Here is a 15,455-nt window from a genome sequence, read left to right as displayed (position 1 = left end):
TCCTTTTCACCTTTTCCTGTCACGCCTCGCACGCGTCCAGTTTGGATGCTTGTCATCCTTCATGCCAACCCCACCTTGCCGGCCCGATCGATGCCTAGCTCGCATCGTGATTGGTGTGCCTGACTACAAGCCGGCGCATACCAGCTGAGCCACCGCCAATGGACCCAGACCTCCAGCCGCGATCGAGGACAGCTGAGGCGTTGGGAGAGCGGCGGGACTGCTACTCGCCTTTCGAACAAAGACACGTACCCCGCAAGTCGTCACGGTCACGTTTTTTGCTTCGTTGAGCAGACACGGACTGTAGAATTTTTAGTAAGTTATCTATCCAGATCTTCGGACGTTGGCAAGACCATAAGAGAAGGAGCGGACCCACACCAAGATGCCATCCAAAGGCGTACTTTGTTACTCTTACATCGCAGTCGAAGGCGTCGAGATCGACTTCACTGTCCCCAAGAACTCAATCACGAAGCGGGACCAACAACAGTTCGGCTGCGACCATCTCGAAGTGGAGTCCTCCAACCTTGGCCACTTCAAGTTCACCGGACGCTTCGAGTTCATCGTCCGCCGAGATGATCGTGAGCTAGTGAAGCAATGGGTCGACGTGAACAGCATGACAGGAGGTCTTAGTGATGGCACCATGAGGACTATGGATGAGACTCCCAGCATCTTCACTGAAGACCTGATCGTCGCATACGGCTTCTATGACGCTGGACCGGGCCTCGCAGCCCTGCCGAAACAGCACCAATGCTATGTGACAGTAACCCACAACTACGAGAACTGGATGCGCGATACTATCCCGCCAGATAGCGACATCGCCAACAAGCCCTTCAATCGCATGGTGCTCCCTTCTTCCCACGACATCGGCATGAACAGCATGAGTACTGCAATGACACTCCTCGAGAAAGCAGGAACCGGCGTCATCAAAGAAGTGCTCGGCCGCTCGCTCCCGCGCGCATTCGACATCATCAACAAAGTCGGCGACAGGGGCGTCAACGCCATCGCGCCAGACATCATCCGCGCGCTCGCCGTGACGCAAAAAGACAGCCTCGAAACCATCCTCAAGCTCGGCGCACGCTACTTTGAATTCCGCCCTGCCAAATGCCACCGCCAGATCCAAGCCGTCAGTTCGCTGGAAGACACATGGTACTTCCAGCACGGCGCGATCCCAGGGATGCCGTACGCGCAGTTCCTCGCCGACATTGTGCAATTCCTCTGCGAGCACACCGACGAAATCATCGTCGTGCAAAACCGCTGGGACGGCGTCCCGTCCGAGTGCCCCCGACCCAACGACGACGAACTACGCGACGTCCTGAACCAAGTCCTCACCGACCACCCAGACCTCACCGCTGGCACAGAAGACGACATGATGCACCTCAGCGTGCGCGACCTACGCGACTCGCACAAACGGCTCATCCTCCTGCGCGACACAAACCAAGTCTCCAACTACGACGACGACGCAAACGCCACGCTCACCGGCGACTCCATGGTGTCCAAGCTCCAATCCATGTCCGCGGCCCCTCCGTCAGGGCATCCAATAACGCTGCTCCAATGCCAAGCGACAGCGACGAACATCCGCGACGTCATCATCGCGAGCGTGCTCGACAGCGACGTGAGCACGAGTCCGATCCTCGCGACGAAGCCCGTGTGCGACGCCAAGATCCTGCCCTTGTTGCGCGGGGAGTGTGGACGCCGTCTCACGAGGGAGGAGAGCGTGGTGGTGCTGTTGAATGACTTTTTCGATGGCGCCACCGCCGACACGGCGCTTTTGCTTTGTCGCCAGAGCATGGCTTGATCGCTGCTGCGGATACTTGCGGAATCCTTAGCGCGTGGAGCGTTATGCAATATCAATCCGTTTCTTCCTATCCCAGAGACGCAAGGCTTAGCTGGAGTCTCCTGGTTCGAGGAGCTCGCGCTTTGCGGACTGTTGTCCGTGAGGTTGAGTGTGGGAGGTGAGAGATGGAAGAGCAGGGGAATGCTGTGTTTCAAAGAACGGGGGGGTCTTCGACTCGAGATCAAGGCTGGGTGGGACGAGCGCTGTGGAGCAGTAGAGGTGATTGAAAAAAGGTAAAGGTGATTGAGATGAGAAATCGTGATAGACTTGCTTGTGGATTGGATATTGATTTGCTCGAATATTGCAGTGGGGTTCGCGGCGCCCGTTGCTTGTACGTTTCAAGATATGGTACAACGCCATGCATATAATACAGATATACAACACAGTATGATGCCGCCTGCAGTTCCCTTACGACACCTTCTTGTTCTTCAGCTTGATCGTCTCGCCGTTGACAAAGATGCCCTTGCCCTTGTACGGCTCTGGTACGCGCCACTTTCTGATCTTCGCTGCGAACTGCATCACCACCTCTTTCTCGGGGCCCTCGAGCAGCAAGCGTGTAGGCTGCGGTGTGCTCGCCGTTACGCCCTTGGGTATGCAGAGTTCGACTGGGTGCGAGTACCCGACTTTCAGGTTGACAAACTTCTGGCCAGGGAACTCGGCTTCGACGGTCGTGGCTGTGTCTTCGATCGAGGCACGGAAACCGACACCCACGAAACGCAAAATTGCGCTGTGGCCTTCGCTGACGCCGAGGATGTGGTTCTGGAGGTATGCACGTGTGGTTCCTGTGCCTGTTAGTATAGGCCCCAACTGCGTCTGTCTGGTGGGTGGGAGACATACCCCACATGGCCTTCTGCTTCGCATCGGTGGCATCTTGTATGCTCAGCGTCATCGACTGCTGGTCAATGGCGATGTAGGGCGCTATCTCCATCGACAGCTCGCCCAGCGGTCCCTTCACGTGCACCATGTTTGTTGACTGTGTTCTTGCTCCCTTTGCAGCTGCTTTTGGCGCGATCACACTGAAGGTCACGCCCGGGGGTACTGAAAGCGGGAGCGCTCCGATCTTGGACCCGCATTGTGCGGTTGTGGTGAAGGTCCTGGGCGCAGCGAACCGGGGCAGGAGGAACGTCGGTATCGAGTCGGCGGCAGGGGAGGTGGATTGTGCAATGGCTTGCGCGCATCGCCGGCGTGCTGGGGCGAACATGGCGTTGTTGATTGTAGACTGGCTGGGCAAAGTTTTTGGGAGTCGTGAATGCGAAGTTGCGATGTCCAGCCCTACAGCTTAGTCAGACACCGTTCGTCCCATCTGATTCGCGACTTCCTCCACACTTGAGTCGATCCACAACATGTCAATACTGCGATCCTTCTTCCAATCGCTCTGAGTGCGAGTGTAAGACACTGTATCGGTACCAATTCGATCTTCTGCAGCTGCATTCCTGCGGTTCCCTACTCCGCTTTGCTCTCCGACTAATCGTGCGTCCTCTCACTACAGATTTCGCCCTTACCCAGACGTCAGGTCACGATAGCACGCTTCGAGCCGCTAGATACTTCCACGCCTGTCCTTCTCTCACTGTGACATGACTTGCTTGTGCAGGTTGACAAGAAACTTGTGTCCTGCTTCTCTGCTTCGAATTCGTCTTCTTCTCTCCATCATCTGCTTCGACATTGAGAGCTTCATCATCCGCTACCTGCTCACAGCTTTGACCAACTTCACACCGTCGGGTTATGCCCTTTGGCTGATCGTCTACTGGATTTGACTACCAAAATGAGATCCTCCAACACCCTGGTCATTGGCACCCTGCTGCAGTTCCCAGTGGCACTCTCTTACTACCACTCTCCAGCAGCGGACGCAGCACCCACCGCTAACCTCGACACTCTCTTTCAGTACACCACCTCCAGAAACCACAAAGTGATATCACAGGCTGTCGAGTTTGTCGTCTCGATGCAGACAGCCCCAACTTGTACTCGCATGGCTGCTTCACACCTCATGAACGAATGCAAGCTCCTTGAGCACGCACCAGACTTCGCCAAAAGTCGACCGGAAGCTTACCTGGACAACGTCAAGACCGAGTACGCTGCCAAGCTAGCAGTGTGTGAACTCCTGAGCGCACAGCCTCCGAGCAATGCCATTCCGCCACTGCACTGTGACATCCTTGTTCCCTCGAGCCGAGCCTGCAGTAAGGGCGGCTGGTGGTCACAAGCACCGACAGACTCTGACAAGCAATGCTACGCGGAGTACAAGGAGTACCAGTACAGTCAATGTCTGAAGACATTGCAGTCCTCGCCACAATACTGGACGTCTTTCAGCAATGCGCGTCAGAATGCTGTGGTCATGTGCCAAGCGAGCAGGGACGCCATCGAACGCGAAAATCATCTTGAGACATTCAAGAATTTGACACAAGTCATGGGTGCAGTATCTTCCAGTCTCAAGCATACGACTGATGAATATGCGACTTTACTGCACGACCAGAAGCAATTTTCCGACGAGCTTCGGGAGTCACAGAGCCAGTTCAAGGAGGACGTATCAGCAGTCCAAGACAAGGCTTTGGCAACAGTCAATACTCTAGATGACAAGTTTCACACTTTCATGGAGGGCTCCATCTCCGAGCTCATTACCGCCCTTGCCGACGGTCAGAGCGCTGAGATTGTCCGTATCCGCGAACAAATGCAGGTGTTTTCGCAAGACATGATCGTTGAGAACTCTCTACTTGCAAAGTCGCTTACCACTGAACTGCAACAACACCACGACCGGGCTATCATCAGCCTTCAGGTGAATCACCAAGCCCAAGTGGAAAGCTATAGGGTGCTTTCTGGATACATGGGCGACATTACGAACGCCGCAAACAAGATCAACGACACCACAAAGTCCTCGCTTGCGAATATCGACAACATTGAGCACCGACTGGACAGTCTGACAAGTAAAGCAGAGAATATCGCCAGAGGATTCGCGTTCTTCAGCAGCCTACCACACCTTGTGACTTCCCTTGTCCGCGGCCTTGTTGCGGCGGTTGGCGCTGTGTTCATTCTCATTATGATTTACCACTTCAGCAGAAGGCTGGCTACGTATACTGCTGGTGCTTGCAGTGCGGCATATCTCCTGCATTTCTGCGGAGTCTACGAGTTCCTGGCGCGTCTGCCGTTGCGCGCTTCGGAGCCTCATCGATCCTCGTCCGTGCTCGACCTCATCACCAATCTCAATGCAACGCAGAAAGGTGTCAGTATTGTTATGATCCTGTGGCTTGCCACATACCCCGTCTCTCGCATCAGCACGGCTATCAACCACGCCTTCATAAACATCCTTCGCTCGTACTGGATCCGCCAATACAGCAACGATGGTAGTGTGGGCTACCTACCAAGTGTTGAGATACCACACGTCGCTACACCCCACAAGCCCGATGCTCTCGAAAGGTGTGTTGGCGCCAATTACTCATCTAATCGAGAACTGTCGTACTCGCTCGAACCCTGATCGCGGCTCAGGTGTGCAACGGATAACCCACGCTGCTCCTTATCTTTACACTTGAGGTATTCAGCTGCTCAAAGTATTTCAACAGACATATACAACAGCACAACATAGTTCTTCGTCCTAGCAGCATACTATCATCAGTCTCAGCATTTGCAACGCTAACTTCGCTTTGATCAAAGCATCGCTCACTTATCGACCTCTTATTGATTCTCGTATGTTCACGGGGTAGGAGACATTCAAGCGATGCAGCAGCTTCGGCGGCATTAGGTAGCGTCTTTGCGATTCAGTGCGATTCACTGGTGCAGTTAGGTATTATCTAGTCAAGCGGCTTATGCATCGTACGTGGAAGATGGAGAGTGCCTATCATCAATACAGAGCACTCATTAGATCGTTGCCCTCGATATCTGACCCCCCTAGTCTGAATCACTCAACTCCTCAATCCTCCCACTCCTGTACGCCTCCTCAACCGGGTTCTTGACGTCCACAACTCCCGTCTTCTTCAACCTCTCAAATAGAACAAACAGCCTCTCAGCCTCCCTCTCCTTCTCCTCGAGCGTCATCTCCGGCATCTCGACCTGTTCCTCCCTATCCAACCTCTGCCCTGTAATCGGATTCACCGGCACACCACCGCTGCGTCCCTCGCCCGCATCCTGAATCGCGCCCTCGGGCATGGGAATGTTCTTCGAAAGCAGGAAGCCGGAAGCGTATCCGTACCCGACGTTCTGAACGTACTTTGCTGGGTCCTTGGACGACAGCTCGAACATGAAGGCGGCGATGGAGTCGCGCAGCGCGGGCGTCTGGGCAGACGTGCTGAGGTTGAGCAGACGCGAGGGGAGAGATGAGGACTTGCCGAGTGGTTGTGCGCGGTCAGTGTCGGAGGGGAGCAGTTTGGATTGCATTACGATTTGCACGTCTGCGGGCGCGATTTCGTAGATGCGGCGCAGTAGTGTGAAGAGGGGCGAGATGGTCGCGTCGAGTTCTGAGGTGGGATATGTGTGTATCGCGCTGTCGAGGGTGGTGATGAGATGCGTGACGTTGCCCGGAGGGTTGGAGACGGGGAAGACGGCGGCGTGCAGGACGGGATCGTGCGGGTGTTGGTCGGTGCCTGTACCTTCTTCTCGGACGAGGTTGAGGAGCGCGTTGACGAGGAAGGATACAGGTGCGTCAAGGGGTTTCGTAGGGGAGTCGCGGCGAGTGAGGATGTGGAAGATGTTAGGGATCGAGTCGGCGAAGTACTGCGACAGGTCTGGGTGGAAGTGTGTGATGTTGAAGAGGAGCTTGAGGGTCTCTGACAGGGCCATCAGGTCCATGGGTGCTGTGTGTTCTTGTGCTCGTTGACGCGGCTGAGTGTAGCGGCTTGCATGTCGTTGAATTGCGGCGTTGATGTTGTCTGCCAGGTGGTGCTCGTTCACTAGCTCTGTGTAGTCGAGGGTCGTGTTGTAGGTGGTGAGGAAGAGGATGCGCGAGACTAGGAACTCGTCGTCGATGCTCTCGCTCTACCAGGTAGTCAGCAAGACTGCACAGTAGACCCCCCTGGTGGACAATCTTGCCTTGAGTTTCTCTGCTGCGTGTGGGCCATGCCCCAGATCAACGAGAATCTGGCGTGCCTTTGGCTGAAGCAGCAGCGCATTGGCTGTACATCTCAGTGCTTCTTGCGAGACTGCGGTGTCCCTCTCGACAAACGCATAGCGGCCTAGTGTCCGGAGACCCTGAACAGGTCACCTCAAGTCCTCAAGTGTTGGTGCAAGTCCAGCGTACGTCATGTGTAAATATGGGCTCCGCATTGTTGGGGTCTCGGCCGTAGACTTTGAGCTGCTCTAGCTGTTGATTTCGTACTGCAGAACGAGTCAGTATGCTTGGCGTCAAAGTACCCTGGAGGGCGGCGCACGTCGCGAGGACAGCTTGGGATTGTCAAGATCAGCCCTTAGGTCGTTGAGTATTCTGGTAACATCGTCGAGCTTTGCTACAATACGATCAGCTGGAGCGGTCAATGACTGTTGTGGCCTATACCTTTCCCAGACTTCTGTGCAAACATTTTGGCAAGAAAGCAGGAAAGCAGAGTGAGAGAAGAAAAGGGGACTTGAAGAGAAGCGGTGGCCCATGTTACAGATTCCCTCGGTATGATGATCAAGGTGCCCCACAGTGGAGACCGTGAGACTGTCGTGTGCAAGCCTGCAAGGGTCCGCATCTTCAAAGTGCCAGAACGTGAGCAGACCATGCACGACAAGAGGTTAGTAGAGCACGAAGGACTGCGGCGGCTGCTTCGGGGACTGCAAAAAACAGGGTTAGAGTACTACAAAACGCGAGTACCGGTAGCTGTTCGCTTGATATCTTTGTTGAACTACGCCCTCAGATCATCTGATCCTGATCTGCAGGTCTCAGTGAATAAGCATTTGGAGATTCTAGCAATCAACTTAATTGATACGTGCTTGAAGAGACAGATAGTGGAGTTCAAGAGTGAGATGCGGTGATGGCAAGGAAGGTGCTTTGGCTAGAACCACTTTACGCGTGCGGGAAGGCGCGTTCGACCGTTCGCGCACCCCGGCAACGCGTCGAACGTGCGTGCCCACCACCCTAAGCTTTCCAGGCTGGGAGACTACAGCAATCACAACCTCCGCTGTCGTTTTCAACGCCTCGTTTCGCGTCTTCACGGCCGGCAATGCGAGTCTGATCTCCCGTTTTTGTTTTCTGTTTCCGTTTGTTGGGTCCCAGCATAGCCATGGTGTTGTCCAAGTTCGAATCGCTCTCTGTCCGCCCGCCCACTCCACCAAAAGACGTCGAAGATAGCGACAAGGACATCGACGTTGACGAAACGCTCCAATTTCTCGAGGATCCATTCGGAGACAGACCTGCACAACCAAAGGCCGTTGCGAAGGTCGCGGCGAAAAAGCTGTTGAACACGCCAGAGCAGTCGCCATCCTCGGATATCAGCATACCGTCCAGCTCAGCCAGGAAGAAGCGAGTCAACTTCGAGGTCCAGACATGCGCGTCTCCGCACAAGAAAGCCATCATCAAGTCGTGGACCCCAACGCGTAGCTCACCACTTCGCCCTCTGCCTCAGACACGCGTGTCGTTACCGCTCAAGTCGATCCTCAAGCCAACAGATGCGACCGCGGCTTCCCCACACCACGACGAAAGCGCCGCCGCACACCATTTCAAGACGTTTGGAGAAATGTTGGAATCGATAGTCAAGCAGCTGGCTCAGGGAGAGCGGCCGTCAAGATTGGACGCATATCACTCCTTGCAGCGTACCATGCAGGCCTACGACAAAATACCAGACGAGCAGGTGCTGAAGAACAAGGTTTCCTTGTTGGCACAATTCATTCGACGAGATGCCCAGGCCATCAGCCCCACAGGCAATGGGTTGGACTCGCAGCTCATTGCTCAGGCACTTAAGCTCCTGATGGCTCTTTTCAGAGTACCCGATCTGACGGCGGCCATGGATGAAGACTTCTGCTCTTACATGATGGAGCGGACCATCCAGGTCCTTACCGACACCTCAGTGTCGAAGAGCGTTGTCAACATCCATCTCGCCATGCTCATGCAGCAAAACTTCCGTCCAAGGACCATGACCGCACTGCGTGTAGAAAAGATCATGGACGGTCTCGACACCATTCAGGACCGCGTCAAGGGCTTCTCGGTCCAAGCGTACCGCCTCCGCATCTACAGGAAGCTAATTCAACAACGACCCGATCTCATGATCAAGTACACCGAACGGTGGTTCAAGCACACCTTCAAAGCGTTGGTATCAGGCCACAAAGATATCAATCAGAGTGCCCTCGATACTGCCATTGCTGCTGCTAAGACAATTGGGCCTGATCGTTCTCTTGCCAAATCAGTACTTGCAGTCCTCAATAAGCTGAGGAACGATGGTGAAACAACTCTAGCCAAGGTGATGGCACAGGAACTACAAAAGATGCTTGATGGAGACAATGCGTCCATGGTCCCTCAAATCTGGTCGTCCGTAACAGGTCTTCTGCAAGATCACATCGACAGCAAGTTCTTCACCGATCTGGGGGAATGGTTGAAAGTGTTCGAGAAAGCTCTGAAATCCGACAATGATCAAGTCAAGATCAACGGAAATGTGGCATATGGATTTCTTCTCTATGCTGTGAACGCATCTACAGATACCGCAAAGGGCTGGTCGAAGTTCCTGTTGAACATCCCCTTGCAACAGCTTCAGAGACGAGGATCGATGAAGAAGTCGGAGCGGGAGTCTATTTTCTACGGTTACCACACTCTGCTTTACTATTCGTTTCGTCCCACTGCTAGCCACGAACAACTCGACCGATACTGGACTGAGTTCGTGGTAGACTTCTGGACCCCATTGGTGCACCAATCGCCCTCAACACAAGCGGCCCACGCATGCCGCATCGTTTCAGCTCTTCTCAATGGATCGAGAAACCCATGGAACGCGCAAAGAGCTCTGGATCTTAGGTACCAGGCCATGACACAACGCTCCGAGCTTCCTCTCGTTGACCCAAGATGGGTTCGCAAGTCGCTTGCTTTGATCCTTAAACTTGTGGAGACTTTGCTTGACACGACAGCATGGTCCAACACCGACCAACAAGAAGACGATCCAGTGAAGACAATGTGGCTTGCCCTCCTGGACTCACTGATCGAGGCAAGCAGCAAGGAGGTTATGGCATCGACAGAAACCAAGGATGCCATGGCTCATCTCGTTAACCTCCTGCGTCGCGTATGGGACCGTCATACAGCTCAGCTAGCTTTGCCCCAGCACAAGGAGGATATCTGGGCAGACAAATTCTGCTTCTTAGTTGAAAATGTGGTCCAGAAACTCGGTGCACTCCAGTTCGCAGATAGGTGTCTTATTCGGAACAGTCAAGATGAGTTTGAGGTCGCATCAACGCCTTCGTTCCGCGCCCGACACAACGGAGCTCGGATCTCACCCTTCTTGTACTTTATCGATCTTCTTGTCAACCAGTCGGAAGGCAAGCTTTCCGACGCTGTCCGACTGCGCGCAATGAACTTGATCATCGAACCTGTTTTCGGTGCTCAAAACACTCGTCTAAGCAAGCTTGAGCTGCTCCGAGATTGCGCTACAATTGTCGACGGGTCACTGAAAGCAGCTGTTGCACTGAACTTCTGGTCGCAAGTTGGAGCATTACTCAAGATATCGATCGAGCAACAAGTACCCGACTCGAATGAGCGTGTCTCTCGCCAGCTGGGTAAAGAGTACGATGTTGTGGTCGAGGTTCTCAGCCTGAGCTCTGCCTACCTCCTAAACAAGTCACGAGGGCTTGAGGTTCTTCTGGCCTTCATTGTCACTGTGCGCAAAGAAGCTGGAGATGGCGCTCTTGTCCTTGCTGTCATTGAAAGAATATCCGAACGTGTACTGGCCCGCACGGCCGACAAAACTTCGTGTCTGCCCTACATCAGCATGCTTCTGCAGAACCTTCCCAGCAAGACGATCAGTCGGCGAGTTCTTGACCAAGGCAGACACACTTTGTGGCCGTCCTCACCCGCGTCAGGGCGCAGTCACGATTTTGACCCCTACAACCATCTTTACAGCGCAGTAAGCTCTGTGGGCTCGGCTGCCTACAACGAACTCGACTTCGAAGATGTCGAGTCGATTAAAAATTTCCTTTTCGCCCTGGGTGCTTCTATCAAAAATTGCTCAACCTCCTTACTGGCGGTCTACTTGCGCAAAACGCAGGAAGTAGTTCGAATCTGGGTTGAAGACTCGCAAAGGAAGCTGCAGAATAAGGAGCCAATCTCCAAAGCTCTCCAACGTGAAGTAGGTCGTGTCGAGTAAAGATGGCGATTACCTGCTAACAAACTATAGGTTGTCAGCCTGTGGAAGGAAGTGAGCGAGGCAGTCGAGCGACTCCCACGAAAGGACGGCCAGGTCCTCTTACATCTCGAACCACTGATCACATCTGGCTTCGTAAGTCGACGTCGAAAGATCGTCAACATCTCGATCGCAACTTGGAGCAGAACATTTGGCAAAGAAGACAGCCTCCGATACCCTCCGCGTCTTGAAGCTGTTTTGCGCCGCTTGCACAGTTCTGTCGAGCTTCTTCTGCCTTCACTAGACTTCAAAGATGACCCCGCCGTAAGTTTGAGCCGGACCAATATAATTTTACCACCACTGACCCGTCAAAAGGACGCTGATCTGTCCTTCTATGATTCCGACGAAAGCACAGAAGAACTCAGGCGAAGCACCAGGAGTTCCCGTGTTCGAGAATCTCCTTTCAAGATCAGCAAATCTGCGCGCAACCCCAAACACCAATCTCCTGCAGTGTCTTCTCCGGCAAGCAGGAGAACATCGTCCCGCCGAATACCCAAAGTACGCTTACGACATGACAACTCGCAGATTCAATTCGAAGCTATTGTATCTTCGCCCTCCAATCCTTTTGTCCAGGAATCGCAGATCTTGACCGAGAGACAGAAGGAAATGATTGAACGTCAAAGGCTCGCGGGGGGTCTGTTTGCCAACATGGGCGCCCCCTCCCCACAGCGAGATGCTCCACCTTCTCCAATGGAACTTCACTCTGACGTGCAAAGTGTGGATGACCTGCCGACTCGGAGTACACGCACCACACCACTGCAAGCTCTCGCCAAAATGGGTCCCATGGATGTCTTCCTTGGCTCGTCGCCTACACCGCACGCACGACGTAGCTCGCAAAAGGTTGTTAGCGACGACACTAATATCGCCACACCTACTGCTGTGCGTACTGTGCGTCTTGCCGACGACGAAGAACTAGGATCTTCGCCGCCCCATTTCGAGAAGAGCTATACGTCCGAGTCGAAGCTGGCCCCTGGTGAAGCCCCAGAAAACCTTGAGGCTGGTCAGCCTGATAGCTTCTACTCTGCGTCATTCGATGATGGCACCACGATGGACGAGGAAGCTTTAGCTGCCGCAGTGACGTTAGCTGAAGAGAAGGATCAGCTCAATAATTACTACAAACCCAGCGACGATATCATGTCCGACGTGCCGAGCTCTACAATCGATCTACAGCTCACTGCACAGATTGATGCAGACATGCAAACCGCCGAAGCAACTGCAGAACCTGACGAAACGGTTCCAGAGTCACACAACATATTTCTGGACGCGACTTCTCATCCTACTTCGCAAAACGGCTTTTCTGCGACACAAGATGGAAGCGATACTGAAGTTGAGCCCACTCCTAAGTCGAGCCGCACGCGCAAGAGCAAGAGCGAGCGAGCAGACACAAGTCGTACGAGCCGTGTGGGGGACTCTTTCAATCCCACTCCTGGGAAAAGCACACCAGGGTCGCAAGATATTCGACGTTCGACGCGCCACAGTATGGATAGTCCGATCCACAATCAACTGTCGAGTGTGAAGAAGCGCAAGAAGCCGAGGAGGAGCAAGGCAGATGAGGCACAAGACTCTTCGCCAGTTCCATCCCAGCCTGACCAGACTGAGATTGAATCGGAATCTGCGGTGGCTGGATCGCCCTCGGAAAGGACCAGGAGTGCTAAAAAGAGAAAATCTATGGGCGAATCATCGATGGTTGCAGAAAGTCCTGTGTCCGTCTCTGAGTCGGGACGCAAACGCAGCATGCGCCGATCGCAGTCGAACCTTAGCCAGATGGAGAGTGCTGCTGACATTGTGGAAGACACACCTGCGCCCTCCAAGCGAGCAAGGCAGAGCTTGACCAAGGATGTCAGCGAAGCCAAGTCCACACCACCTCCTCCGCCCGGAGAGACACATTCCTCGCAGAGTAAACGCCTCAGTCACATTCAAGTCACTCCTAGGCATGATAAGGCTACTGCCCCTGCCGTAGCGGAGCAGATTGCTGCAAGCATAGCTACTGTAGCCAACACCGCTCCTGTCACCAAGCACCCGATATTAGCACAGAGCCAGATTCATTCACAGCAGCTGGTTCCCACCGGTAGCGCTACTCCGAGTCGCTCGTTCGCGGAACGTGTCATTCTTACTCCTAGAAGTATCATCAACAAGCTCAAGGAGATCAAGAATTACTTCCTTGCCGTTCCCAGCATTGACATAGCAGAAGAACAAGAATTTGACATGGAAATGTTTCACCTTCGGGTCGAGATGCATGCTGCTGGGAAAAGAAGGGAAGCGCCGGAGATGTAGGATTGGAGAGGGGTAACTTGTGTCTGGATAAGAGTATCCCCTATTGGAGGGGCTGTACATTGTAGTGTGGAATAGCGATTGTCGTGCAGGGAAAGGATACCCACATTCACTGTAGCTCAATTTCAAGCTCGCCACGAGCATTGTTAGGTGCTGTCGAAGCATTGCAGCCTTCCAATGGCCACAACAAGTGCATCGTTGTGTACACTACTGTCGATCATCTGTTCGGTGAACATGTTGGTGAACTCTGCTAGCTGAAGATCAGAATGCTGGGCTGCAACTCGTCCAATAGCAATCACAGCTGCCCTTTAGCCGAATGCAAGAAGTGTTTCAGGCGAGTTTCAGGTGGCCGATGCGGTCGCTGCATCATAGTGGGGCTCGAAGCTTCCCTATGATGCCCCTCCTTCTTGCTCGACGTCGTCCATCAACAAACGCCACCAACAGCGTCAGTAAGTCCAAGCACGCTTCACCTAGCTTGGAGCCGGATAGCTGACAGATAATAAGAATCACTGCCCCCGAGGACAACACCACCCTCCACTCCCCAAATCCTAACAATAGTACATCGTCACAGCTCTACCATCTCGTCCAACGTACTCATACTTCACCATGGTTGACCGCGCCAACCGTCCCTCTGCTCTGAATGCACCCAAGAGCTCTGGGCCCAGCGCACAAGTCGATGTAGTCGGTGACGGAGGTAGCCAGAAGGTCGTAGCATCGCTGCCGTCTGGTGAGAGCGTGGAAGTCTACCTGTTTGGTGCTACCGTAACTAGCTGGAAGAGCAATGGCGGACAGACAGAAAACCTGTGGGTCAGCGAGAGCGCAGATCTGACCGGAAAGAAGCCCATCAGGGGCGGTGTTCCAGTCGTCTTCCCGGTACGCTGGATCCCAATTGCTCAAGACGCGGGCTTTGCCCAAGGCGACCATCTATTGACCGGCATCACAGAACTTCGGCCCTCCTCCCAAGACGGGCCCCACGTCGCAACTCTCCCAACACGGTTTCGCACGCAACTCACGCTGGGAGTACCTAGGCAAGTCGTCCACCGAAGACGCGCTAGACACCAGCTCCGTAAAGCTCGATTTTGGTCTCGACCGCAATGGCATCAGTGAGGAACACCGCAAGGCATGGCCGCTAGACTTTGGCCTGGTGTACAGCGTCACGTTGAGCAAGGACAGCTTGCAGACAGTCATCACTGTACGCAACGAAGGACAGGAGAGCTTCGAGTTCCAGTTCTTGCTGCACACCTACTTCAGGATCAAGGTAAGTTTCATGGAGGCTGCATATCAACAAACGCCTAATCAGCTTGCGCAGGACATCTCCAAGGTCTCCGTCAACGGCCTCGGAAGCGTAGAATACGTTGACAAGGTCCTCGATGCGACCACGCACACGCAATCAGAACCCACCCTCAGGTTCAATGGCGAGGTCGACCGCGTCTACAAGGACATTAAGATCGACACCACAAGCATTCTGGAGGACGGCAAGCCTCGGTTTGATGTCATCCGTGACAACGTTAAGGACACTGTCACCTGGAACCCGTGGATTGAGAAGGCAAAGGCTACGGCCGACTTTGCACCGGATGATGGTTACAAGCAGATGGTGTGCGTTGAGGTTGGCGCTGTCAATGGATGGCAGAAGCTGGAGAAGGGCGAGGTTTTCGAGGGTGGTATGCTTGTCAAGAGCCACCTATAAAAGTGTTTCGCCTGCAGTACTCTCTGGGACAACAGTAGGACCTGAAGCTTAAAATGCATAATGACGACTATGAATGGATCAACAACAGCACAACAACAGAATCAGACTTTCTTTTTGCTACAACTTACTGTTATCTGCTCTTGAAGGGTATACTCTCCATATATCACAAGATATAGCTTCCCAACTGGGAGACCCTGGCTTTCACAAGCGCACCGTTCCGGAAGCTGTCCGTCACCCGAGCATCAACAACCATAACATGGCATGACAACAACCGGCGCCACTACGGTCATGCTCGTGAAGCGCAAATATAGCGAAGAAATTCGCGTCATCAATTTCTGCTGTCTCTGGGCGATTGACTGAGGTATCGCATGGAGAGAAGCTTCGAAAGCCACCC

At 53.7% G+C, this 15,455-nt stretch overlaps 6 protein-coding genes across 6 annotated transcripts; 4 read left to right on the top strand and 2 right to left on the bottom strand.

Annotated features, from left to right (window-relative positions):
- Positions 1-379: 379 nt before the first annotated feature.
- EKO05_0006012 (uncharacterized protein) lies at positions 380-1,792 on the top strand (the record flags this gene model as incomplete). Its single annotated transcript, XM_038945897.1, has 1 exon — positions 380-1,792. The coding sequence occupies one exon, from the start codon at positions 380-382 to the stop codon at positions 1,790-1,792; it is 1,413 nt and encodes a 470-aa protein (XP_038799019.1).
- A 447-nt stretch (positions 1,793-2,239) lies between these two features.
- Positions 2,240-3,032, bottom strand: EKO05_0006011 (54S ribosomal protein L6 mitochondrial; the record flags this gene model as incomplete). Its single annotated transcript, XM_038939610.1, has 2 exons — positions 2,240-2,613; positions 2,669-3,032. The coding sequence occupies 2 exons, from the start codon at positions 3,030-3,032 to the stop codon at positions 2,240-2,242; spliced, it is 738 nt and encodes a 245-aa protein (XP_038799018.1).
- A 561-nt stretch (positions 3,033-3,593) lies between these two features.
- EKO05_0006010 (uncharacterized protein) lies at positions 3,594-5,294 on the top strand (the record flags this gene model as incomplete). The annotated part of the gene is made up of 1 exon (XM_038945896.1): positions 3,594-5,294. The coding sequence occupies one exon, from the start codon at positions 3,594-3,596 to the stop codon at positions 5,292-5,294; it is 1,701 nt and encodes a 566-aa protein (XP_038799017.1).
- Positions 5,295-5,704: 410 nt separating this feature from the next.
- On the bottom strand, positions 5,705-7,326 carry EKO05_0006009 (uncharacterized protein; the record flags this gene model as incomplete). Its single annotated transcript, XM_038939906.1, has 4 exons — positions 5,705-6,787; positions 7,050-7,126; positions 7,180-7,254; positions 7,302-7,326. 4 exons carry the CDS (start codon positions 7,324-7,326, stop codon positions 5,705-5,707), a joined length of 1,260 nt encoding a protein of 419 aa, XP_038799016.1.
- A 684-nt stretch (positions 7,327-8,010) lies between these two features.
- EKO05_0006008 (uncharacterized protein) lies at positions 8,011-13,377 on the top strand (the record flags this gene model as incomplete). Its single annotated transcript, XM_038939881.1, has 3 exons — positions 8,011-11,049; positions 11,098-11,367; positions 11,419-13,377. 3 exons carry the CDS (start codon positions 8,011-8,013, stop codon positions 13,375-13,377), a joined length of 5,268 nt encoding a protein of 1,755 aa, XP_038799015.1.
- A 603-nt stretch (positions 13,378-13,980) lies between these two features.
- Positions 13,981-15,061, top strand: EKO05_0006007 (Glucose-6-phosphate 1-epimerase; the record flags this gene model as incomplete). The annotated part of the gene is made up of 3 exons (XM_059636718.1): positions 13,981-14,247; positions 14,318-14,632; positions 14,684-15,061. 3 exons carry the CDS (start codon positions 13,981-13,983, stop codon positions 15,059-15,061), a joined length of 960 nt encoding a protein of 319 aa, XP_059492701.1.
- Between the last annotated feature and the right edge of the window lie 394 nt (positions 15,062-15,455).

Source organism: Ascochyta rabiei, chromosome 9, assembly GCF_004011695.2.
Source record: "Ascochyta rabiei chromosome 9, complete sequence".
Lineage (NCBI taxonomy): Eukaryota > Fungi > Ascomycota > Dothideomycetes > Pleosporales > Didymellaceae > Ascochyta > Ascochyta rabiei.
This window is presented reverse-complemented; position numbering and strand designations above follow the sequence as displayed.